Source organism: Lissotriton helveticus, chromosome 3_1, assembly GCF_964261635.1.
Source record: "Lissotriton helveticus chromosome 3_1, aLisHel1.1, whole genome shotgun sequence".
NCBI classification, from domain to species: Eukaryota; Metazoa; Chordata; class Amphibia; order Caudata; family Salamandridae; genus Lissotriton; species Lissotriton helveticus.
The window spans coordinates 306,830,220-306,855,673 of NC_136061.1; the positions used below are offsets into that span (position 1 = coordinate 306,830,220).

General features: G+C 45.9%; 1 protein-coding gene across 6 annotated transcripts in view; it reads left to right on the plus strand.

Annotated features, from left to right (window-relative positions):
- The window catches only part of TEX14 (testis expressed 14, intercellular bridge forming factor), a 2,253,432-nt gene that overhangs the window by 2,183,474 nt on the left and 44,504 nt on the right, over nucleotides 1-25,454 (plus strand). For all 6 annotated transcript variants that reach the window (XM_078679858.1, XM_078679856.1, XM_078679860.1 and 3 more), the window contains one exon: nucleotides 17,915-18,024. In XM_078679858.1, coding sequence (XP_078535984.1) covers nucleotides 17,915-18,024 — 110 coding nt within the window. The remainder of the gene's footprint in view (nucleotides 1-17,914; nucleotides 18,025-25,454) is intronic.

Here is a 25,454-nt window from a genome sequence, read left to right on the forward strand (position 1 = left end):
TGAAAAGCTACTACAAAAGTTGAGTACATAACAGAGACTTGTGAAAGTAACAAATAGCAGTGTGTAATACTGAACCAGTGGTCCTGTAGTTCAGTTGGTACACTGCTGGAACCATATACACATAACAATTGGGGAGAGAGAGAGAAGAAGTGGATTCGTACTCCCTAGTCAGATTATCAAAAACAAGTGGAATCCACTAGTGTGTGAGAGTGTTCTCTACAATGGTGGGGAGCACTAAGTGTTTTTAAAATACCCATCCGGAGAAAGTTGGGGAAATACCACCTAGCATGTTTAGAGTACAGGGTGGGCCAGTCCGGGACCAACTCTAAAGGGGCATGGTCTGAGAGGCAAATCGGGTGGAACTGGCTCTCTGAGGAGTGTATGAAACAGGGACTGGCATATGAAGGCATGGTCAATTCTGGAATATGTTCTGTGAATGAGAGAAGAAAGAATAGTCTTGCGTCGAGGGGTGAAGACCGTCCACGCTTTTAAGAGATCCAACCCCTGTAAAGCAGCTTTAAGCATTTTGCTGAACATCCCCCTGTTGCCCTGTGCGGGTGAGTTGTGTCTAGTGACAGGTCCCATATTAAATTAAAATCTCCCAGTAGTAGTATGTCGCCAATGGCAAACCCCTCCAGTGTATAGAAATGTCCCCAGGAAGTCTTGTTGCCCTACATTGGGTGCATAGACTGTAGCAATTGTACATGACTTTCCTCTTAGCTCACCCCTGACCATAAGCAATCGCCCTGCTTTATCTGATTTGGAAGCCTGGAGGAGAAATAGGATGGAGGATTGGAAAAGTATGGCCACCCCGTTGTGCTGAGGAGCGAAAGACTTGTGGGAAAGCCCCATGCTTCAGCCGTTGCTAATCCCTTTTTTGAAGATAGGTTTCCTGCAAGGCAGCTATTTTAACATGATGAAATTTCCAAATGCTGTGTCTCTTGTTGGGGGAGTTAAGACCCCTCACATTCCAAGATAGGCAGTTATCTGCCATTAATCAGCCTGGGACCCTCCCTCGTGCCTCTTTGGATTCGCCCATGAGAACTTCTGATTCCCCCTCTCCCCCAATGACCATAACCTCATAATCAGATCTATGAGCACCGTGATACAGAAACATACTCAACTGAAACAAATATGAACCAGAACTTCGTGTTCTGAGGCTTTCTATCTCAGACGAGAGCCTCAACTTGAGCGTCTCCTAGGGCAGACCCATTTTCTCTCCCAAGGCCTTCTTAACAGCTTCATAGAGGGATTTTAGGATGAGCCATTGTTCGTTACCTATCCAATAGTCAAGGCATCACCTCCCACCCCCCAGGAACCTTCGTTAATCCTGATCTTATTAGTGACTACTGTGGATGGGGTCGACCCCTTTTGATTCTTATTGCCACTGTTCTTCGGTAGACTGCTTGAGCAGTTCATGACTTTTTCAAACGGGAGAGGCACCTTATGAATCAGCCCGTCGTTTTCTTGCTGTCTCTTTTCTGCTGCAGACAAGGTCTCCCGGCGCTTCTCTCTATCTGTGGGTTCCTTCTTGTGCCCCCTGCTACAGTTGTCTGCTTCGGAAAGAAGACCTTGATGCCCAAAATGGTTGCTGCTTCCTCCAGCTCTGTGCTGTGAAAAATCTTATTATCCATAGAGAAGGCCAGGCCAAAGGGATTAGTCCAGTAGTATTTTATTTTGTGGCCTGAACTGCTGGCGACTGGCCAAGGTGGCCTGGGCCACGTTTGGAACAGGGGGCAGGATACATTCTGAAATGTTACTTTATCAAGGGCTTGTGTTTCTGAAGAATCAATTCTTTAAAGAAACATAATCAACAGAAACAAATATGAACCAGATCTTCGAGCTCTGAGGCTCTCTATCTCAGAAGAGAACCTCAACTTGAGCGTCTCCTGGGGCAGACCAATTTCCGCTCCCAAGGCCCTCTTAACAGCTTCATAGAGGGATTTTAGGATAAACCATTGTTCGTTACCTATCCACTAATCAAGGCTTCACGCCCCATGCACTCACCCCCCTAACCCGCCCTCTCCCCCGGAACCATTGTTAATCCTGATCTTATTAGTGACAACTGTGGATGGGTCCGGCCCCTTTTGATTCTTATCACCACTGTTCCTCGGTAGACTGCTTGAGCAGTTCATGACTTTTTCAAACAGGAGAGACACCGTATGAACCAGCCTGTTGTTTTCTTGCTGCCTCTTTTCTGCTGCTGCCAAGGTCTCCCGCTGCATCTCTCTATCTGTGAGTTCCTTCTTGCGCCCCTTCTACAGTCGTCTGCTTCGGAAAGAAGACCTTGATGCCCAAAATGGGTGCTGCTTCCTTCAGCTCTGTGCAGTGAAAGTTCTTATTATCCATAGAGAAGGCCAGGCCAAAGGGATAAGTCCAGAAGTATTTTATTTTGTGGCCTGAACTGCTGGCGACGGGCCGAGGTGGCCTGGGCAACGTTTTGGAACAGGGAGCAGGACACATTCTGAAATGTTACTTTATCGAGGGCTTGTGCTTTCTGAAGAATCAATTCTTTAAACTACAGGAGCTGAGTTTTGCTAAAACGTCCCTGGGCTTTCTGGAGTCTCCTGCTAGTTGCATCCCCACTCTATGGACCCTTTCTAGCTGGACCTCTGGACCACTCTTTCCCAACACTGCAGCGAAAAGCCCCACCATAAATGCTTCCAAGTCCGGGCCCTCTCAACCTTCTTCCAGGCCTCCCACCCGAATGTTGTATCGCCGGGAGCGGTTCTCGAGGTCTTCACACTTGAGCATGGTGGCCCTTAGTTGATTACGCTGGTCAGCAGAATTGTCCCCCAGAGGCTGCACACGGTCAACCAGTTCCTGTTAGTTTGCCTCGAGGTCCAGGGTGCGAGCTCCGATCGAGTCTACGTCTACTTGCAGGGCCACCAATATTTCCTCCCATTTCCGCTTTAAATGTGTCAAACGAGGCCCATAGCGAGGATGCCACGCTACGGAGCCGGCTCTAACCTTTCTTTTGAAGACTGATTATTGGACACTGGAGCAATGCTGTTACAACTTTTCCGAATATAAATAAAAACAGAGAATTTAAAAGGCAATTTTAGATCAAGCTGGATACCATTGGGGAGTGACTTAAGACATTTGCCAAAGACATAAAACATTATTTTCTGCCCTAAAGAAGTCTGTGAAGCACGAAACGCGTTGGCTACAGTTTTCAATTGAAAGAAAAATAAAGAACGAACTGCAAACAAACTCCATTGAACTGCTGTTTTCATCGTTTTGAAAAAACATTTTTTTATTATTGTTGAAATACTGGAATGTACTAGTGTGCTGGGCCATTGTGTGTTATGGAATTGTAAGTAAGACATCTGTCTTGGGAGATTTAGGGGCTTGTGAATCTCCGGTCCGTGGCACCTAGAGAAAAAAATCTTTTCACTAAACAGTACTCAGGATAGGTGCAATTGTGCTCGACCCCATTCCCCGTTCTCTTTTGCAAGAGTCGGAGACAGTGCTGATCCCTGTGGGACTCCACAAGGCAGAAGGAATGTTTCAGACTGTACATTTTCCCAGTGCCAAGTCTGTTCCCTATCCTCTAAAAAAGACGATAGGAGGGATAGAGCCGCCTCCCCAATCCCCACCACCTTCAGCCGCCTCACTAACACCGTGTGATTCACAGTGTCAAATGCTGCCGACAGGTCAAGGAGAATGAGGATCGCTCTACCCCTCCCCCCATCCACCTGTCTCTGAATATCTTCTGTTGCCATGACTAGCGCAGTCTCGGTCGAATGGCCTGACCAAAATCCATGCTGACTTGGATCCAGCAGGTTGTTAATGTCTAAATAGGTCGACAGCTCCTGATTTATTGACCTCTCTAGGATTTTAGCTGCAATCAGCTGACAAGAGATAGGTCGATAATTCTTAGCCTCCAGTGGATCAAGCTGGGGCTTTTTTGAGAATTGGTCTGATGCAGGATTTTTTACAGACTGGCGGATAAATCCCTGAATCTATCACTTGATTTAAAATGGGAGTTAAGTGTCTGCTAATAGCCCCAGACACCATATGCATGACAGTAGGTGGACACGGATCCCTCGGAGATCCTGACTTAGTAGATAGCAAGAGTTTATTTACTTCAGTGGGAGACAGTGTGCTGAACGTATTGAACTGACAGTGCGGCGTCTCGTCCTCTATTATGGTAGTTTGACCATTGTCGTTTACCTACCAGTTATTCCGAAAGTCATCTTAGATCGTTTGGATCTTAGTTTGAAAAAAAATTGCCATTTTAGTGCATAAAGCGGAGTCTGGATTAAATCGCTTGTTCTGAAGTGGTCTTGATAGCACTTGAATAGTTTTAAAAAGTTCCTTAGTGGAGTTGCTGGCCTCCTCTATTTTTGTTGAGTAGTAGGTCTTTTTTGCTTGTATAATAGCTTCTTTATACAGTTGTAGAGCTCTATAATAGGATATCTTATTCTCCCTGCTATATTCAGTTCTCCATGCACTTTCGGCTTTCCTGCATGTGACTTTCAACTTTTTCAACTCTGTACCGTACCATGGCGAGGACGGCTGCGCTCTTGTTAGTTTAATGACTTTCTCAGGGGCCACTCTGTTTACCACCGCGGCTATGTAGTTATTACACTTGGAGGACGCCTCATTGTTATCCGGATCCTATATTGAAGGACAGCTATTAAGGGCTTGCTCTAATTCAGCTCCTTGGATTTTATTCCAGTGTCTAATTTTAATGTTGGCTGGTTTATTTATATCAGACTGAACTGGTGGTGAAAACTGAATATTGAAGTAGATCGCCGAGTGATCAGTCCATGGGAGGGGAACTGTGTTGATGGGTGTAACAACAAAATTAGTGGCAAAAATGCCATCAAGTGTATGGCCCGCAGAATGTGTGGGACCCACCACCTTTTGTTGAAAACCATAACCTGCTAGATTATCAAGCAGCCGGCTAGTATCCGGGTTGTTGTTGAGTTCCAAATGGTAGTTAAAATCACCCAAAATAATGAGTGAATTGGAATCTATACACGATTCTAGCAAAATCTGTAGCGCCTGAGAATAAGGGGTTCTATAAAGAAGTATTCCATGTAGGGTGGAGAGCTTGTTAATTTTCAGTGCAAAGCACATTGCCTCCGCAGGCAACTGTGTTATGGACTCTATATGCACTTTCAAATTATCACGATGGATGATTGCTATCCCACCTCCTACACTGCCAATCCTATCTTGACTAACCACAGAGTATCCTGCCGGAAGAGCACTATTCCAGTCCGGGTCAGAGGTCAGGATAGTCCATGTCTCTGTCAGGAAAACTAAATCCGGCACAGAGACCTGGAGCAGGCATTCTACATGGTATTTATGCTTGCTCAAGGATCTGATCCATTGCAGCTTAGATGGTTGTCTCTGTCAATAGCATTGCTCCTGTCTGAAGAGGACGTTCCTGCCCTTGCCTTCTCATCGTTCCTCCTCCTCACTGTATTGCCACTCTCCTCCGCAACGATGTTAATTGGTTATTTAGATAACCGGAAACCACAATCAGTACATGTGATCTCTTCCCAACCCTCCTCTGTAAAGCAAATTTTTGGCATGCAGCACTCACCTCTCTTCAATGCTATAATCTGAGCTCTGTTAAGAGGATGGGATCGAAAACAGCCAGAGGTTCTGGTGCTGTGCGCCTACGGGCTTGCCTTTGGTACGCTAGCGTCGTGTCCACTACGCGCGCTCGCTGCTTGGACGTGCCATTGTAGATTTATATACCACAGCTTATCACCCATGAGAGTATCCAGGCGCTGCCCATGGGCACGGGGAGAATAAGGTATTTGCTCAGCCTCACAAGATGTTGCGTTGATGCCGAGACTCGAACCTGGATCCCCAGCACTCGAGTCAGCAGCTTTAGCCGCTGAGCCACATCTTCTCCTAACTCAAGGACAACATCAAAACACTTTCAAACATCATCCAGTGCAAGTACAACACCCTTCCGACCAAGCACTCCCCCACCACATAGCTCACTACCCATCCCAGAATGTGCTTCATGTTAAGTATCAATCATTTAAAAAGCATGCTACCACACAATGGCTCCTGGTGCTAGTGGCTGTTTACTTACTGCTAATCTTCATTATTCTGAGTCCAGGTCTTGCTGAACAATCTACCCCTTTGTCTATCTGATCCGCTGGGGATTGATAGTCTTTGAGGAGAGATTGCACAGTATAGATGGTATATAGATTTGCCCTTACGGAGAAGTAGGTGGCAGCATAAGATCTATTGATAGCAGTGTCCTCTTATTTATCAATGGGTTCCTGAGATAAGGCATCCTCAGATAATACGGTAATCTGCAAGGAAAGGTCAACCATGAAGTTATCCACCTGAACAATAGCCGGAAAGTCTTTGGCAAATGTATCCATCTGATAGTGCCTGGACAAAATCCTGGAGAAAGTGGTTTCATCTACCTCCTTCCACTCATGCGGAAGCACCCGACAGATAGCCCCATGTAATGGAACAGACTCAGGTTTTAGGCATTGGGTGAAGAAATCATCTTCATTGGCAGGGACAAGTGTTGGCAAACTGATGTTCTCATTTTTTTTAAACAACTTTATTGAATTTGGGATAAAGTTCCAGTCAGTATCGATACATCGTGTGGTACGTTGATTTGGATCATAATTCTTCAATTCACTATGACCCTTACACAGGGGTGGGGAAAAAACATCAATGATCATTCCCAGTCACATATAACTCCCCCACTCCCCTGGCAACTCCCTGAGCAAACATCCAGCAGTGTCCAATTTGAAGCTTTCATATGTGTCCTTGTTCTGGATTGAAGACCCTTAACCCACAACAACAGCACCCCTCCGTCCCCACCCCTCAGACGTGTCACTGGCTGAGAAGCCCCAACTTATAAGTCCCATTTCCTTCAACTGAAGTCGCACATTAAACCTGAGGTACTTCTATCAAACCTCACATATAGTAATTGCACCTCGCTAGTGCTAGAGACCCTCTATTTGAGGCCCTGTCAGGGAAGGCAGGAAACTGTGATCTAATCTACTCTCTCTGGGAGTGCTTCTCGTAGGCCCTCCTCCTCAACATCATCTGGGGCCTTGAGTGCCGTAACTAAAGCTTCCCATGCTCTGACTGCATCTAAAGTTTCCTCACTCCCCGTTCTTTGAGCAATTTGTAATCTGATTATTTCCTCACACTCCGCCCACTTAATGATTTACCTCTTCTACCTGGCTATACTTGGACCATGTTTTGCTTTCCAGTGCACGGTAAAGTACCTTTTGGCGAGGAGCAGACCCATGTCTATAAATTTGCTTGTGACTTTATTTTTGGACGTGTGTGGGAACCAGTGCAACAAGCAATATTTAAGTGATGCCAAAGTGTCCCTGTCAGCGACTTCAGCCAATATTGCCGTTACCTCCTTCCAGAAAGTGCTCAATATTGGGCAGTCCCAGAACATGTGCTTGAAATCTGCATTGTCTGAATTATACCGTTGACAGACCGCAGTATTGATCACAAAGTATTTATTAATTTTCTCCCAAGTTAGGTATGCCCTGTGTAATATGTAAAAGTGTACTAGTTGGAATCTCGCATTTCTGGTGCTTTTCCAAGCCCTCTCCACCAGCTCACCCCGAGCTTTCTCTGGGATATCCTCTCCTAGGTCCGCCTCCCATTTTTTACTCAACCCCGATAATGGGGATAAGGTTTCCCTCGTGATGCACCTGTACCGCCTTAAATGTACCTGCCTCCATCACTATGTATTGGCACCCCAACGACGTTTGTGGTTCAGTGAGTCCCCTTGCCCAGTGCTTTCGTATGGCCGCAGTGAGGGCAGAGTTCAAGAGAAAATCCCCCCCGGTAAGTCGTATCGGTCCCGCAGATCATCAAATGGGATCAGAACCCACTCTTCATACAAGTCTCCCATCGCAACCCATCCCTGGTCCACCCAAGTCGTCAGTCTCTGCCAACTATCCGCATGCGGTAAGGCCTTGCACATAAGTAACAGGATTTCTGGAACATATTGGCACCCAATCTTGGCTCGCCGCAGATATTTGTGCCAGCAGCATCTAGCTGTGTCCCATTCCATGGGAAGGGCCTGGATCAGGAGCCATAAAGTAAGTCGGAATAGGAGCTTCAGAGCCATCAAGCCGGCACTCCCGTCCTCCACTCCTCATAAACGCCCAGCTACCCAGTTCGTGAGCCATTGGAGCTGTGCCGACAAGTAGACCTCAAAGTCAGGCACTGCCCACCCCCTTTCTGCTCTCGGTCTAATTAGAACCTTAAGTGCCACTCTCCGCCTGCCACATAAAAACCCTGTAACCATTGACCTAAGTTGGGCGAAGCAGCGTGGCGGTATCCAAATTGGTAGAGTTCCAAAGAAATACAACAGTCTTGGTAGGTTCACCATTTTAAGTAAGGCTACTCAACCTGCTTCCCATAGTGGCAAAGTGGTCCAGAAGTCAAAATTACTATTTGTGCTCCTTATAGCCCTTCCTATGTTGCCCTCTAGAAGATCTCCTTGAGTGTGGTATATTTCTGTGCCCAGGTACGTGAGGCATGTATCTTCCCACGGCACGCCCTAATTTTCTTGTGGTCCTATTCTGCCTTCCTTTGTCGGGAATAGGCACGATTTCAACCAGTTCACTTTTAATCGCGCTACTGCGCCCGGGCCTGAAGTAAGTCCTTCGCTCCCCTAAGTGCCGCCCCCAAATCCGCGAGGAACATCAGAAGGTGGTCCGCGTACAACGCAATGTGATGTGTCAGCCCATCAACTTCGAGGCCACGATAATGGTGCCCTGTGCGGGCTTGGGCAGCAAGTGGCTCGACCACAAGGGTGAATAGCAGGGGGGAGAGGGGACACCCCTGTCTCGTGCCCCTCCCCACCCCACAGGCATCAGATATCACGTTCCCCGTTTTTACCTGGGCAGTGGAGCTGGAGTATAGAAGCACAGTCCAGTCTACAAACTTATTTTCCCAGTCCAAACCACCGCATCACATGAAACAGATATTGCCATTCTAGGCTATCAAATGCTTTTTCTATGTCCACTGCAAAGATTGTAGCTAAGTCCTTCTCATAAGTGTCTGCCCCAAGCACCCGCAGTAGACGCCTAACGTTAATCGCTGTATTTCTGGTGGGGATAAACCCTAATTGGTCCCTGTGGATCAGCGCTGTCATATGTGGAAGTAATAGAGCAGCGAGTATACGGCTGAGGATTTTGTAGTCCAGATAAAGCATGGAAGGTGGCCCATATGCCGTTTTGTCCCTGGGTTGTTTCCCCGGTTTAAGCAGGGGTATCATAATCGCCTCTCGGGTTGTGACTGGCAGAGGTACGAATTGTTTTGCCGCATTATTTAATTATACTAATTTGGGGGTTAGTAGATCAATATATTTGAGGTAGAATTTAATTGGTAGGCCACCGGTTCCTGGGGTTTTGTTTCTTGCCATGCTTTTAATGGCCCCTCTCACTTCGCCAATTTCCACGTCCCTCCCCAAAGCATCTGCTAACTCTTCATCTAAAGTTGGTAGGAACAGGTCTTGCAGTAATCTGTCCATGTTGTCTTCTGCTAGAATCACCCTGCTCTTATACAATTCAGTGTAGTAGTTTAGGAAGAAGTCATTTATGCCTTTCTGGTCATATCTCGATTCTTCATTCCAATCCCTAAGCTCTAATATGATTGTGCCTCTCCTAGCCGGATTGGCTAGCCAGGCCAGCAAGGCTCCCGATTTGTCCCTCTCGGAATGGGCCCTCGTCAAATATTTCTTATAGTCAAAGCAGCAAAGGCACTTAACCTGTACTGCTACTACTTCTCTAGCCTCTGATTATTCTTCCCGTTTATCTGATTTCTCCGGCCTTTCCTGTTCTAATTCCCTAAGGCGCCGGTCTGCTCTCTGCACATCTTGGAGTATGACCCTCCGAGCACCCACCATTTCTGATATACAACTCCCCCTGATGACTGTTTTAAATGCATCCCACTCTGCCAGTGAGTCCGTGGCTGTATTTGCATTTTCGTGGAAGTATTGGTCAATAGCCGTGCCTATCAGGGTATGAAACATCTGGTCCTCAAGGGCCTCCGCCCTCAACCCCCACGTAGGTATTCTGGACCGCGCTTGGGAACAATTTAGAGAAACCAACTCTGGGTTATGATCATCAGGGGAACACAGGATTGCATCCAAGCGCACAAGCAGTTCATGGAATGCGGAAAAGAAGGAATAGTCCAGAGTATCAGGATGCTGGGCTCTACAAGAGTCCACCAACCCTCATTCCTGCTGCCAGTTCCGCCGTACTTCTGCTATTCTATGGGTGGGTGCATCAGGAAGCGGGGGTGAGCGGTCAAGGGCAACATCCAGTAAATCACCCCTCAAAAGAACCGTACCTGTGAGGGCCAGCTTCCTAGAGAGATGTGAGAAAAAATTGTATTGGTCTGTGTTTGGTGCATAGATACTGCCCAGTACTTTATCCTTCCCATCTAGCCTTCCGGAGACTACTACGTGTCTACCCCCAGGGTCTATGATTTGTTCAGTGCATGGAAAGGGTACTCCCGCCCTCACCCATATCAGGACCCCTCACGTGAATGCCGAGAAGTTGGTATAGAATACCTGCCCACGCCATTGACATTGTACTGCTGCTCCCTCTTTCGCCATAATGTGGGTCTCTTGGAGTAATGTAATCTGGACCCCCCCCTACGGACTAAATATGCATATATTTTATGCCATCGGGTCATCGTGTGCATCCCTCTCACATTCCATAAAATACATTTTGGATCTAATGCGGGTCCCATGGTACCGATGAACCCTTTCTCCCGGTGAAGTCTGCCCCAGTGACACGCCTGCCCCAACATCCCAGTCTACAAACCAAATGTAACTCCCAACACAACCTCCCCAGGACAGGTACTGGTGTACAAGTCCCCTTCCAAACTGTAACTAACTGTTAGAATAGCCACTATTGAGTAGAGGGTTGGTCAGCTACCAGTTCTGGCTTCACAACTCAATCCGCCGCCCCTCTCCCCTCCCCTAATACCTGTAACAATCAGTTCTGCCCAGACCAGCAAACTGGAGTTTCATGTGGTGATGCCGCTCCTAGGTGAGGCCATTGCTAGCCGCCTCAAATAGAAGTTACTGCTCGCCCCAGAAGGGTGCCTACTGGCCAGGTAGGTCTCCACACTCAGATAGTATTGTCTGCCATTTGAGGAGTTAGCGGCGGAAGCTCCGTCTCTGAGATGTCAGTTTCGCTAGGAGCTGGTGATCGTTCCAATTGATCAGCTTCCAATTCGTATTTACTTGAGGTAGGTCTGGAGTTACCACGGCTGTGTCTTGCTACTTCTTGCAGCACCCTCCTCCGCTCCAGACTAAGCTCACTTGGAGATGGGGCTCTGGTCCCTGATTTGTTGCTACTGGGACTGTTTTGCTGTGAGTCTGTTGTAGAGGCACATCGGGCAGGTAGTCTTTGCATGTCCAGCCAATCCCAGGCCTCTTGGGGTGTGTTGAAGAATCACTTCCCCTCTTAGTCTGCTACTCTGAGCCGCACGGGAAAGAGCACGGCGTAGGGCAGTTGCAATGACGAAGCTTCCCTGGTGAAATCTGGGAAAATCACAACTGCGCTATTGTCAACTTTTGGCGGGCTTGCTGCAAGATATGGTCTCTGTCTCGGAAGTGTAACAGACGTGCCACTATCAGTCTAGGAGGAGCACCCGATTTAGGCGTTCGTGCTGGTATCCTATGTGCTCATTCCAGTACATAGAAGGAGGACAATCCCTCAGGAGTCACTTCTGTCCGCAGCCAGTTTTTGAGAAATTGAACCATGTTCTTGTCCTCTGCTTTTTCAGGCACCCCGATCAGTCAGATGTTGTTTCTGTGGGAGCGTCCTTCGCTGTCCTCAGCTTGAACCTCCAGCACTTTGACTTTCATTTCTTAGTCCGCTAGTGTCTTCTGCATCTCAGCCATCTTGTTGGTAGGCCCCCCAGTTCTCTGTCGGAGGTTGCCACCCGCTCTTTGAGATTCCGATGGTCATCTTTTAATAGGTTCATGTCTGTGCCTATTGCGTCTATTTTCCCCTCCAGAGCCTCTCTAGAGGCCATGATCATGTGCATAATGTTGGCCAGCGTCGGCTTTCTGAGAGTCAATTCCTTATTGACTTTCAATACTTCTTCCTCGTCGTCCGTCGTCCACCACCAGATAAGGAAAGCAAGTACATAGCCGCAGCAAGAACTTGGGTAGCTGTGCAATCAGCCAACCGATGGCGCTTTGAAAATTCCATGGGTGTTTTGCAAGATACGACCATGCCCACTGGGACGAGATGGAGGAGCTCCTCCAATACCTCCCTGAGGAGAATAGAAAATGTGTCCATGATATAGTCTCTAAAGGCAAGCTCATTTCCAATAAATCCATTCGCTGCACCCTAGGCACTGAGAGTTAAATAGTAGCATTCTGCTACGTAGACACTCATATCTATGTATATATGTATATATGTCTTCAAGCCTGAAGTTCAACAGAACTTGCTGAACATGCCTTTTGATGGGGACCATCTGTTTGGCCAGAAGTGGATCAAGCTTTGGAAAAGATAAAAAACGATACGGAAACAGCAAAAGCAATCGGGGCATTGCAAACGCCAGCTCCCAGTAACTTCTTTCACTGCACCCCTTACCGGGGAGGTTCAAAGACATCGCCTTCGAACCCTCCACATCTTACCAGCACACCTAAGGTCAGCAATCTTCTCCTATGAGTTATTTTAGAGTGTCCTATAGGGGTAACAGCTCCAGAGGCAAAGTTTTCAAAAAGGAGCTACACCTGCCGCCAAAAACTGACTTGCATCTTCTTCCCATTGACCACACCTTTCGCGGTACATCTACAAAGTTTTGTTACCACATGGCAAACTATCACATCAGGCCAGTGGTTGTTGGATATTATCCAACATTGCAATTGTCTGGAGCTCACTTCCACGCCTCCCACGATTCCACCTCACAAACACAGACTATCACTGGAACATCATACACTACTCAGAGGAGGTCAGAGCCCTCCTCCTAAAGGGAGCTATGGAACCCATCCCCAGCCACCAATAAGTTGCAGGGGTATACTCACTTACTCCTAATACCTTAAAAAGATGGATTCCCCAGGCCAAATCTGGACCTCAGGCCCCTAAACAAATACATCCTATCAGAGCATTTTCACATGGTAACCCTTTAGGATGTCACCCAGCTTCTACAGCAAGATGACTTTATGGCTGCACATGACCCAAAAGATGCCTATTTCCACATCCCAATACAACCAGCTCATCACCGATATCTCAGATTTGTGGTCGGTGGAGGGCACTAACAGTTCGAAGTGCTCCCCTTTGTGGTCTACACTGCACCTCAGGTGTTCATCAAGTGCCTTGCAATGGTTGCTGCACACCTCAGCAGGCAGGGTGTCCGTATGTTTCAATATTTGGACAATAGGCTTATCAAAGCTGCCACTCATCAGCAATGCCTCAAACACATACAGGTCACATTGGATCTGCTTCATTACTTAGGGTTTACCATCAGCGCCACCTAATCCTACCTCCAACCCCTACAGATTTAGCCTTATCTAGGGGCTATTCTCAACACAGTATAGGTTTAGCCTATCCAAATATCTGCCAGAATTCAGTCCTTCCAGGCACTGATTCTCTTATTCCAACCAGGTCAACAACCTCCAGTCAGGACACTCTTGCCCTTTTAGGCGTGAGGTCCTCATACATTGCTATAGTACCTCATGCGAGGTTTCACATGCGTCCATTGCAGGAATGTTTGGCGCAACAGTGGTCTCAGGTAGAAGGTCTTTGGAACGATCTAGTGTTAATCGACCGCCGCACTCATCACTCTACAGTGATGGAACACCTACAACCTGTTACGAGGGTTGCATTTCTTTGACCCTGTTACGCACACAGTTGTTAGAACAGATGCCTCCCTCACAGGGTTGGGTGCCCACTTACAGGATCTGACTGTACAGGGCAAGTGGGAGACCAAATACAAGGGTCTTCACATCAGCTACCTGGAGCGTCTAGCCCTTCACCTAGCATTGAAGTCCTTCCTACCTCACTTAATAGGCAATGTTATTCTTGTCCAGACGGACAATATGACAGCCATGTACTACCTTCAAAAACAAGGGGGGACACGCTCTCCTCAGCTGTCTCAAATATTCCACACATTTTGGCGTTGGACTCCATGCCACAAAGTATGTTAGCTGAGTACCTTCCGGTGATGGACAACCACTTTGCCAACCTCCTTTACCAGATGCGGCAAAAAGTTCACGAGTGGAAACTCCACCAGCAAGTCCTCCTATGTTATTTTCACAGTTGGGGGTTCCCTCACAACAGCAGAAAACGCCAAAAGCCCGAACTTCACCTCCAGGTTACCACACCCACAGTCCAGCGGCAATGCACTATGTTGAACTGTGGTTTTCCTGCTCTCCCTATTCTTCCACTTTGTGAGTCAGAGGCTTCAGCAGATATCCCTTACGCCTATCCTGGTAGCTCCCACATGAGCTCATCGACCATGGTTCACAACCCTGCTCGAAATCTCTCTGGCTCCGCATGAGAGGCTCCCCATCAGGCCGGACCTTCTCGCGCAGAACCATGGAGAAATCAGGCACCCATATCCTATGTCCATCAACCTTGCGATCTGGCTCCTACGGTCATAGAATTTGGGTACCTTAAGCTTCCACCAGAGTGCATGAGCATTCTCAGGAAAGCCCACAGATCTGCTACGTGGCTAAATGGAAGAAATTAGTCTGCTACAGTCACTCAAAACAAACTGACCCATTTAAAACTATTGTACAAAATATTTGTTACTTGCTTTACTTACAACTTTTTAGATTAACCTTTACATTGATACAGTTACATCCAGCTGCAGTAGCTGCCTATCTTCAAAATAGACAACACATCTCTCTCTTCAGGATACGAGCCAAAAAAGCCTTCATGAAAGGCCTTAACCCCTTGGCGCTAGGGGGTGGGGGGGCGCGCAGCGCCGCCATGCTCGTGACGGAACCACTCCGTCTCGAGCCGTGGTGGCGCTGTGCTTGTGACGGAATGGTTCCGTCACGGCCCCACCCGCTCAATAGAACGCGCCGCGCAGGCGTGAAATCAGCGCGGCGCAGCGCCCGGGCCATGACGGAACCATTCCGTCACCAGCACAGCACCACCATGGCTCGTGATGGAATGGTTCCGTCACGAGCATGCAAGGGGTTAAAAGAGTGATTCCTCCCCGGGTTCCGCCGGCCCCATCCTGGAATCCCACCCTTGTACTCACATCACTTATAGGGCCAACATTTGAGCTCCTTCACACTTGCCCCCTTTAGTACCTCTGTTGAAGGATGACATTTTGAGATGCTATGACCTCTAGAATGTCTGTGAGCTTCAAACATTAATCCTGGAAGAACCCTTCTTCCATAAAATAGGGACAAGTTTGTCCATCGCACGAACCCCAAATTCCTCCCTTAAGTAGTGTCTCAGTTCCATCTTGGTAAGTCAATTGACCTCCTTGTTTTCCCCCACAACCTGATTCAGTTGTGGAACGGGCTCTCCATAATTTGGATGTTAAACAAGCCCTCATGTACTACATTGATAGGACAAAGACTTTTAAAATGACACAACAACATTTTGGTGTTTTCTCTGGACCCCATAAATAGAAGGCTATAACCAAGTCAGGAATTGCCAGGTAGATGGTTAAATTAATTCAGACATGTACTGCTAAAGCCAAAATAATTATACCCTCTGTTCCTAGAGGGCATACTACTTAAAAGAAAGGAGCTTCTTGGCCTTCCTGGGGAATATCCCAGTAGCTGATATGTGCAAAGCACCTACCTGGTCTACACCCCCCTCTTTCACAAAACACTACTGTGTGAATGTTCTAGCCTGTCAAGCTAATGTTGGTGAAGCAGTTTTTCGTTCACTTTTCCAGTGAACTGCAACTGCCACAGACTAGCCTCCGCTTTTGAGGAGGACTGCTTTACAGTCTATTCATAGCAAGTGTATCTATCTACAGCCACACATTCCTGGAACTGAAAATGCTACTTACCCTGTAAGCATATATTTGTGCCATGTATTGCTGTAGATTTAGATGCTCCCACCCTCCTACCTCTATAACTATGGTCGTTACTCTATAATCTAATTTTTACCAGTTTAGTGATTTGAAAATATTCACTGGGAAAATGGATTTCTCCATGCAAATCCTAATTCTGGAATTCAGGACTTCCTGTAAACATGCCTATAGTGCATCTTGATTTTAAAAGCAGATGGCATGTACTTGTCAGACATACACAAAATATTATATAAAGTGTATATGTTTGAAGAAGGTATGTTCAAATTATTAAAAATCAATGATAAATAGTTTTCACATAGAACGTCACACCAGACTTCAATTGTTTCTTAGTTCTTTAAATAATAGCAATTCCTATTACCCAATAAAATCAACTACTCAGTTTAGCGACTAGAGAAGAATGGAAGGCTGAAAGTCTGGGCACTCCTTTATGGTATGAATGCTCGTCATTTGCAGATCACTGGATATCTTATCCCTGAGTGTTAAAAAATGGATTTTGTAAACTTCTTACTAATTTGTATTTATGTATTTATCTGTAAGACCTTCTGTATAATATTTTTCTCTTTCTGGAGTTATACCCGTGTACCACTGGTTGCATGTCACAATATCGAGGTCAAGAATCAACTTAAGCATATAGGGCCTGATTCACAGAATGAACTTAAGACTAAATCCTAAACTTACTACTATTTGGTATTCACAGAATGCACTTACTACTTTTGGGATTCACAGAGTGAACGTACTACTTTCGGGATTCACAGAATGAACTTACTACTTTCGGTATTCACAGAATAGATTTAAGACTACTAACTTTACGTCCGCACTCGGGCCGGAAATTCCGGCCCAGAGGCGGAGTTTCTGGCACGGAGGCGGAGCTTCCTGCTTAGGGGCGGAGCTTGTGGCCTGGAGGCGGAGCTTCTTGTCCGGAGGCAGAGCTTTGCGGCCCAGAGGTGAAGATTTCAGCCATGGCTAAATCCCCACCTCCGAGCCAGAAGCTCCGCCTCCAAGCTGCAAGCTCCGCCTTCGAGTGCGGACGTAAAGTTAGTAGACTTAAATCTATTCTGTGAATAGCGAAAGTAGTAAGTTCATTCTGTGAATCCCGAAAGTAGTAAGTTCACTCTGTGAATCCTGAAAGTAGTAAATGCATTCTGTGAATACCAAATAGTAGTAAGTTTAGGATTTAGTCTTAAGTTCATTCTGTGAATTGGGCCCACATTAACTGCACTATATCGAAAATTACCATAATGTGAAGATAAGAATGATTTAGGAAGTGCAGACTTAATATTCTTCACTCTACATCTACTTACTTTGATCATTTGTTGTTAGTCGGTGATGTAGAGTTGATAAAAGTGCAGGTCGATATATTTAAACTTGTATATTAACACCTTCGCTGCGGTGGCTATTCCGCCGCAGCGCTAACGGTCGCGGGGGGCGCGCGGCTCACCTGCGCGGGTGACAGAACCATTCCGTCGCGGGTGAGCTGTGCTTGTGATGGAACGGTTCCGTCACGGTCCCGCCCGCTTAATGAAACGCGCCGCGCAGGTGCGAAATCAGCGCCGCGGGCCGTGACGGAACCGTTCCGTCAGGAGCACAGCCCACCCGAGGGGCGTGACGGAACGGTTCCGTCAATAGCGTCGAAAGAGTTATGGTTGAACACCCATTATTATTGTACTGACCTGGTCCAACGTGAACAGAAAAAATATTAACATCATGCATAATCATGCACACATCTACTTGTATTCCATGCTATGGCGAAAGAATACAGAATTTAAGATACAAATGTCTGAAGATCTAGTTCTTGAGCGCTGGAATTACCTGCAGCAGCTATTGTATTCTAGTAATTGTATTTTAATTTTTGATCTTCCTGATCACTGATGATCATATTAGTTGATGATAATTAAAGTTTAATATTTCTCAGGGATACCAATACGAAGGCTGGTATAGGTGACGAGATGAAAAATAGAAGAGGTGAAGGAGATATCGGGGCAGACATTAGAAACCCAATAATTGGCACGGAGACCGGCCAAGGTAGGTCACATATTTGTTTAACAGAATAGAGGCTTTGAAAGTAAACCAACAGCAAATGAATAATTATAGGGTGTGGTAAGACATTTCTTATACAGATGTGAAATTGAGATATGAATATGTACCTCAAATCGGTTTCCTTGTGTTATTTGCCCAATTGAGTTGATTTCATTGCAATAACATCTGCTACACTGCTCACCTAAACATCATGAACATATAAGAGTGCTCACCTAAATTGTTAACGTAAGCATTCTGGCAACTCTTTATCTCCTCTCTTCAATGATTTACCAGGAAGTACTATGGTTAAATATGTAGGGCCATATTGACATATATAAATTCTGTTTACACCTGATTTAATAAAGAATTACCTGCGAGGAATTCATACAGGGATCCTGGCAGGCATTTACGTTTGTGTGTTGATTTCTCACCTACAAGTGCTGCATTTGTAAATCCTACTCAAGGCACGGGAAACGTGTATTCAGTGGTCTGGTGTAAACATGTGTGTTATTGGGCAATCCCAAACTGCTGTTCATTCCCTTTCCATCATGGAAATGGTTGAAGATTACTCCAGCAAAAGTCTGGATTAACTCCCCCTCCAAGGTGGATAGCGGGAAAGAATGACATTTGGTGGGAGTATGGAGAAGGGTTTTATCCTCTTGAAAAACAAATCCCCACAGTTGCGTATGCACGGGGGCGTTTCCCCGAGGACTCTTCCTCTGTGGAGAACAGAGAATAAAGGAGACCATGGGAATACTCGCAGGACACTCCCCACCCCTTGAGTGAGATTTACAAGTGCAGATTTTTCAACACCTTGGCAGAAACATATGCACTTAGGAATGCATATATGCCTCCCAGGAATACTTTTGTGAATTCTGAGAGGCATAACAAATATAAAATTGTGCATTTTATCATAAAAGTACATTTACAACCAAATTTGCCTCTGTGACTGGGATCTGTTGCACACACTGCTGCGATCGCTGCCATCCCGCCCACCATCCTCTATGGATTTGGCCTCAGGCAGGCGGGATGCTCTACTGCCTTGCCAGTGGGCTGCCATGTCCCCCACATAAACTCACCTTGTAGTGGCAGGTCTGTGCTTCAGCACTCTTAAACATGGGGAAAGCAACCCTTGCCATAGCCCCATTCCTGGTCTTCTCGTTTCCAGAATCCAACAGTAAGGTATTCTGGGAAGGCTAGGTAGGTTCCCAATTCAGGATGGCTGACACCATTTTATCCTATAGGCCTTTCTTAAGCCTTTTGTGGAGGAACCACATGTTCTAGGACAACTTCATGTCTCTGGCCTATATTAAGGAGGAACCTTACTACTCTTTTCATCATCATACTTCGAGTAGTGGATTTGTCAAGGTCCTTGTTCCTTGCTCAGTCTTGGTGGTTTCTCCCGTATTGGGCTCTGTTCTTCTCCAGCCTTCCTCCTGGCATCCCAGCATCTTCTCCTTCACGTACCTGCTGGTCCTTTTTGGAAAACTTGGGTGTCTGGCTTCAACTGCAATCCCACATTGGAACCTCGTGGATCCTCACTGTCATCAAGTCACCCAACCACTCCGGGTCCACCTCACCAGACTCTTTTGCCTCACCAACGTTTTCTTCCTTTGGGCTACTTATTGAGGGCATGAACTGCCAGTTACTCTCTGTGTCAGTGGCACCATAGCTATTGGAAGGGGACACCCTTACATCTGACAAAGAGTGGAGAGGCGTGGCACAGCCGCCAGGACGGCTGACTCCAGAGTGCGGGGCTCATGGCGGAGTACCCAGTGCCCGAGGTAGATCAGCTCAGCATCATGTGACTCTGGGCAATAGCTCACTTAATCTCCCCAACGGCCCTGTGTGCCTTGAGATCTTTGTGGGTGATTAGTTCGTGCTTTACAAATAACAGTTTATTTTTATAGGTTATAGGCTAGGTCTGTGAAGGTCTGTGAAGACCAAACTGCCTAGGCTCAGAAGCAGTCTCAGACATCCATCCAAGCATCATCCGACTGACAGGACCCAGTATGGCGAAATAACCTTTCTCATGCCTGTTGTGTAGGAGCTAGCAGCCACCAGCATTTTCCCAATCTTTCTTTATGGTGCCTTCATGAGCTGCTGTATTCTTTACTACTGAGCGGCTCTTTTTTTCTTGTACTGACCATAAACTCACATTTACAGCAATGTGTGCCCATAAACGTATTACAAAGCAAACACAAGATGATGGCTGGAGCTCTGAAACTTTTCAGACACTCACCCCCAGTCACAGATCTGGGTTGAATCCATCATCGTTCTTTAGCTCACTGTGCCATCCCAGTTCAGACACAGCTATATGCAAACCAGTCTTGATCCCATGCCTCATGGGAACAGTCCAGCCCAACTGCCAAGCCATGCCTTCCCAGGAATTCTATTTTCATTTCAGTCCAACTGCCACTGCGTGGCCTCTAGTTTGACCTCCATGGAGTGCACGTAAGTCTCACCTTTTCGGTGTGGTTACTTAAAGCTCCTTAGAGCTCCTTAATCACCTCAATTAGAAGAAATGCCCTCAGCGAGTTCTTAACAGGTGCATCTTCTTTCCCCAGTCTCATCGAACTTTCTTTGAAGACTGAGTACACATATTTTGCCTTTTCGGCTTGATATCCCAGCTGAAATCTTTCTTCATGTTTTCCTTCTCTAATAAGCAAGTGATATCATTAGTTTTCGCTGCAGGATTGTTAATAAATTGACAAAAGAAATTTGTAAGTTTCAAGCTACCTTGGGGCAGATTTACAATTTTTTCACATAGCGCACTGCTGCAACCGCAAATGCTGCGCTACGTGAAAAGGAGGAGAGCATCCTATTTACTAAAAGATGGCCCTCTCCTCCCCTCTCACTAGCGCCGGCGCTGAAATTAGCTGCCGTGCACCACAGAGACACCTTTGTGCCATTGTGCAAGGATGTCTTAGTGAGTCTGTCATAATTCTGGTATTGGAAGGAACCCTTTCACTACAAAATACTACGCACAGACTTACGTTAACCATTTTCCCACTTTGTATGTGTGCTCTAAAGTGCAGTTCACAAGAAAGTCGGAAAAGAAAAGAGAAATTAATGCATTTCTCCTTCCTTGGGCCTACTTGAAAAGGTCACAGTTTTATCACGCTAAACGCAATCTGCATTATTAGGTAAATTGGGTTTAGGATGAGAAACCTTGGGTGGTTGCATGGGAATGCCCATGCACCAAACTTGGAACGCCCCTTGGCGCAAATTAATGCAAAGCAGCACTGCGTGCTGCTTCGCATTACTTTTCCATTATTCCCAGCACTGAACAAGTTTAGCGCTGGAAAGTAAATTGGGAAGAAAATATTTTGCGCAGTTGTGCACTACTTTTGTGATGTCAATACGGTGCAAAATCTTAGTAAATCTCCCCCTCTGTGTTTCCTTTACATTAGAAGGGCAAATACCAAAATAGCTATAATCCAAAATAGCTAAATCTTTAATGGGATCCATGAAAATACCAGAAGCATTCAGTTTTAATCCAAAATATTAAACAGCTTCTTTCTCGAACTCAAACCGGGGACAAAAATTGCATCAAATGTGGGACAATTAATTAAATTTATCACTTGTATATAACTGGTTGTCTGGTTTTTGTGAGTCACACCATGGCATTCCTATTCCAGTTTACTGACAATCCCCATGCTTTTAAGGAGGTTCTGAAATTAACATTGTGTTTAGTTTTTGGCTGTTATTGTCAGTAAGGCTAAAGTATTTCTTTTAGCTATGAAAAGATGGGTCAAGGACAGGGACTTTCACTTTTATGAAGATATCGTCCATGTAGGGGATAATAGCCAGAGTTAATTTTATCATTTTCCTCATGACTTTTCTAACTTGATAATTGTTTGTGATTTTTGTTTCTTGAAAGAACTTTCAAGAGGTTTGAAAGTCCTGATTTGTTCGTGATAACACACTTTAACTTAAGCATCAATGGGTAGTAAGCCTGGTATTTGCAGAGATTACGTGAGGTTTGAAAAATAAGTATGCAACTTTACACATCCATTCTCCTGCAGTCGTATGAGATGCAAAACGTCCAAAACAGGCGCATAACCTTCCTCCTAAATTCTGGTACTCCATCTTCATGGGCATAGCTTCCATTGGTGCAGCAGATGGAGTACAACCGGAACCAAGAGGCCTTAAGGACCCAGAGGCCCTAGGGGCCCACTGAACCCTGATTATTGATGTATTTTACAGTTCAATCAGCAGCATAGGGGTCAATTTCATGCCTTTATTTCGGGTGAATGTGCCTCATACTTTGCTTTCACTTTTAGGATGGCGGCATCCCTTTCCTTAGATGCAGCTCGCTGTAACCTGAATACTGCATTTGCGAGATTTGAGCTATTGGCATTATAAATGACAAGGCCTTTTATATGTGTGTTGGATTTCAAAACACTTAAAAGGCATTGTCATTTACAATGTCAAAAACTTAAACTCTTGCAATCCAAGACTTATCGCATTGGAAATGCTTGTTTAACTTTTACCGTGAGTGAGCTTCCTGACAGGGTCGATTTCACTATATATTCATGGTAAATGAACTGAGAGTGCTAACCACCAGTGTCTGCCTTTCAAGATAATGCAGCTGCTGCACAGCTAGGTTAAAAGACTCTGGCCTAGTTACATGTGAACACATGAGCACATTTGTGTGTGTGTGCAGGTGTACAGGCTGCACATGTGAGACTTTCATATTGCATAGCCAAGTATCTGCGCGCAGGTAGTCTGCCACAGAAGGGCTTCTCCAGGAATTGGTGTCATAGAGGGGATTCCTCAAGAACTGGTGCTGACCGGAGGTAGCTCCTATAATGTGAGTGGGTATTCTCTCTAGTGCATACTGAAAATCTGTGATGCTTAACTGTAGGACACATTATAGAAGAAATCTGTACTACCGTACACTTTCACACTACTTAAGCCTACATGGTCTAGCGAGGTATCAGTCTAGAAATAAAAATGCACCCTGAGTGTAGATTCACAGTATCTGACATAATACCTACACTCCTTATGACTCTTAAAAATGAGTCACATTTCCCTGGCTTAGCTCAGAATCAGATTTAAGGACTTGGTCTCCATTACTAGACCAAGTAATTACTTTACTGTCCATCAGGGAGACCAAAGGCCTCCCACACAATAGAGCCACTAACAGTGCTTGACCCAGTTACTGTGAGGTGGGGAGGAAACTTGTATCTGTTAATTAGATTGTCACACTGCACTTGGGTTGCGACAGCCCACAGGCACAGAGGAGGAGAGCCAAACATCTAGAGTCCAAAACGGAAAGGTATCATCTTTGAAGTGTTGATGGGACAGGATCTGGCAGATGTGCCATATAGGAGCAGAGCCAAAGCTCCCTGGGATGCTCTTTTCTCAGACAACATGAGGGTTGGGATAGGGGTGGAGTGATGATATGGAACCCTCAGATTGGCAAGGGTGTCTGGCTTCTAGAGCTTTTCAACCCCACTTAAAAAACCCTGCACACGTGAGAGACAGATCAGAATGTACTAGACCAGGAAACAACAATTGCGAAGGAATTCCCATTGTCAAGGAGAAGCACATGATGCCACTGTAAGGATGGACTAATGGACTTCTAACTCCAGCTGATCGCCAGGATTAGGATGGATCATGCCAGGGTCAGTGGCACCACCACCCTTGTGCCCCCTGAGGCAGATTTGGGAAAATGGACCTGCTGGTAGACTCTTTAGAATTCCCATGAGACTTCTGTGGACTGGTCTTGCAGGTGGGTGACCCCCCATCAGGACGCTTCCAACTGACTCCGCTGACACAAAATGCCCTGCCAAAGCCATTGGTCCTGGGAAGTGTGTCAGGTAGGGTGTTCTACCTGTATACTGTGGAGGGGTTATGCGAGATACCTCCACAAGCAGGAGAGAGCACCAGGAGCCCAGGCAGAGGGCAGGCCTCGCACAGGGAGCAATTAAACCAGTCTCCTGCAAAACATGCTTTTTTAGAGGCCAGGTTGCCTGTCGAAAATGTTCCTGGTGGCTAGAGTTCACCAAATGAGCCCAAGAACAGTAAAATTGGCCTTGCAAGGCCTTCGATAGAGCCTGGTCCCATAGGGGCCCTTAGGCGGGGAGTAAAGTGTGTGGAGCTTCACCGTAGATTCTCAAAATCCCCCTGGGGAGAGCTAAGCCCTGGGAGTTGGTGCAACCTCCTTTATTTCTTGATATTGGGGATGGGACATGCTGTTGCCTCCTCCCCCGAGCTACTTCAGGCCCTGGGGGCACTAGTTCCCGGGCCTGTCACAAACAAGCAACTGTCCCAGGAACTCCATCCCCCGGAACAACCAAGAACTCCTCTGGGTGTGTTGTCTGCCTCCTGTGCCCATGTCTAGGGGACCAGGGTGCACAAGGCATGTTCTTCCAGACATGGGATACTGCTGCTGGAGCAAAGGAATGCTATTGCCGGCTCACAGTTTTGCTTAGAAAATAGAAGTCAAATCTAAGTAAATAAGAAAGCTTACTGTTACTAAATTTTAAAACAAAATACTTTTTTATTATATACCCTATTTAAAAATATTATGTTTCATACTTTTTTATGTAGAAAAAATGTCAATTAAATATGAGACACCAATGTGTTGTTCAAGTTGTATTCTTTTCTTTTTTCTTTTCTTTTTTTTTGGGGTGGAAATATTTTTAGTTGCAGTTTCAACCAACAGAAACACAGCTGGCAAGTCAAAAGTGAATATCCACATACCCTGGCTCCCCCCTAACCCTCCCCCCCATCCATATTGACAACATCAAAATGATCCGCACCACAAGATCCCGCCTCCGCCTGCAAAACATCTTCCCGTAGTGCTCTTTCAGTGTCCAACAACTCTCCTCGGGCCCAGGGCCCGTAATCCAGCCCCCGACATCCTGGAACATAGCCTCGCTCAGACGGACCCTCAGTGGTTCAAGTTGTATTCTTATTTGAAATAAAATAAAAAAAATACAAAATATTCTTTCTTTAATAATTACATATGTATGTAAAATATAAAGCATTAAAATGTTGTTCCAAAAAAGGTATATATTAATATGATGTACATAAAAAAATATGATTTCATATCGCCTCAAACATTGTAGAAAACTCCAACTACCAAAACTTTGAGAATATTCCAGAAAGTAAACCAATAACCACCCAAAACACAAACATAACAGAAACTCAAGTAACTTATACCAAATATAAAAGACAAAATGTACAATTAAGGGGGCTTGGCCAACCATCATAGTCATTTGGACGTGATCCACTGAGGCTCCGCAGAGTATTCTGCAGACAACTAGGAATCCAGCTTCATCCAGCTGAATTCTGTTACTATTTTGGCAGACCTAATATGCCGAAATCCTGAGCACTGTGAGCTCCCCATGTAGGGCTCACAGAATGAAGTAACCAGCTGTCTCTCCCTGTGCAAGTCCTGGCGGCCTGGGAGGACATGCGGG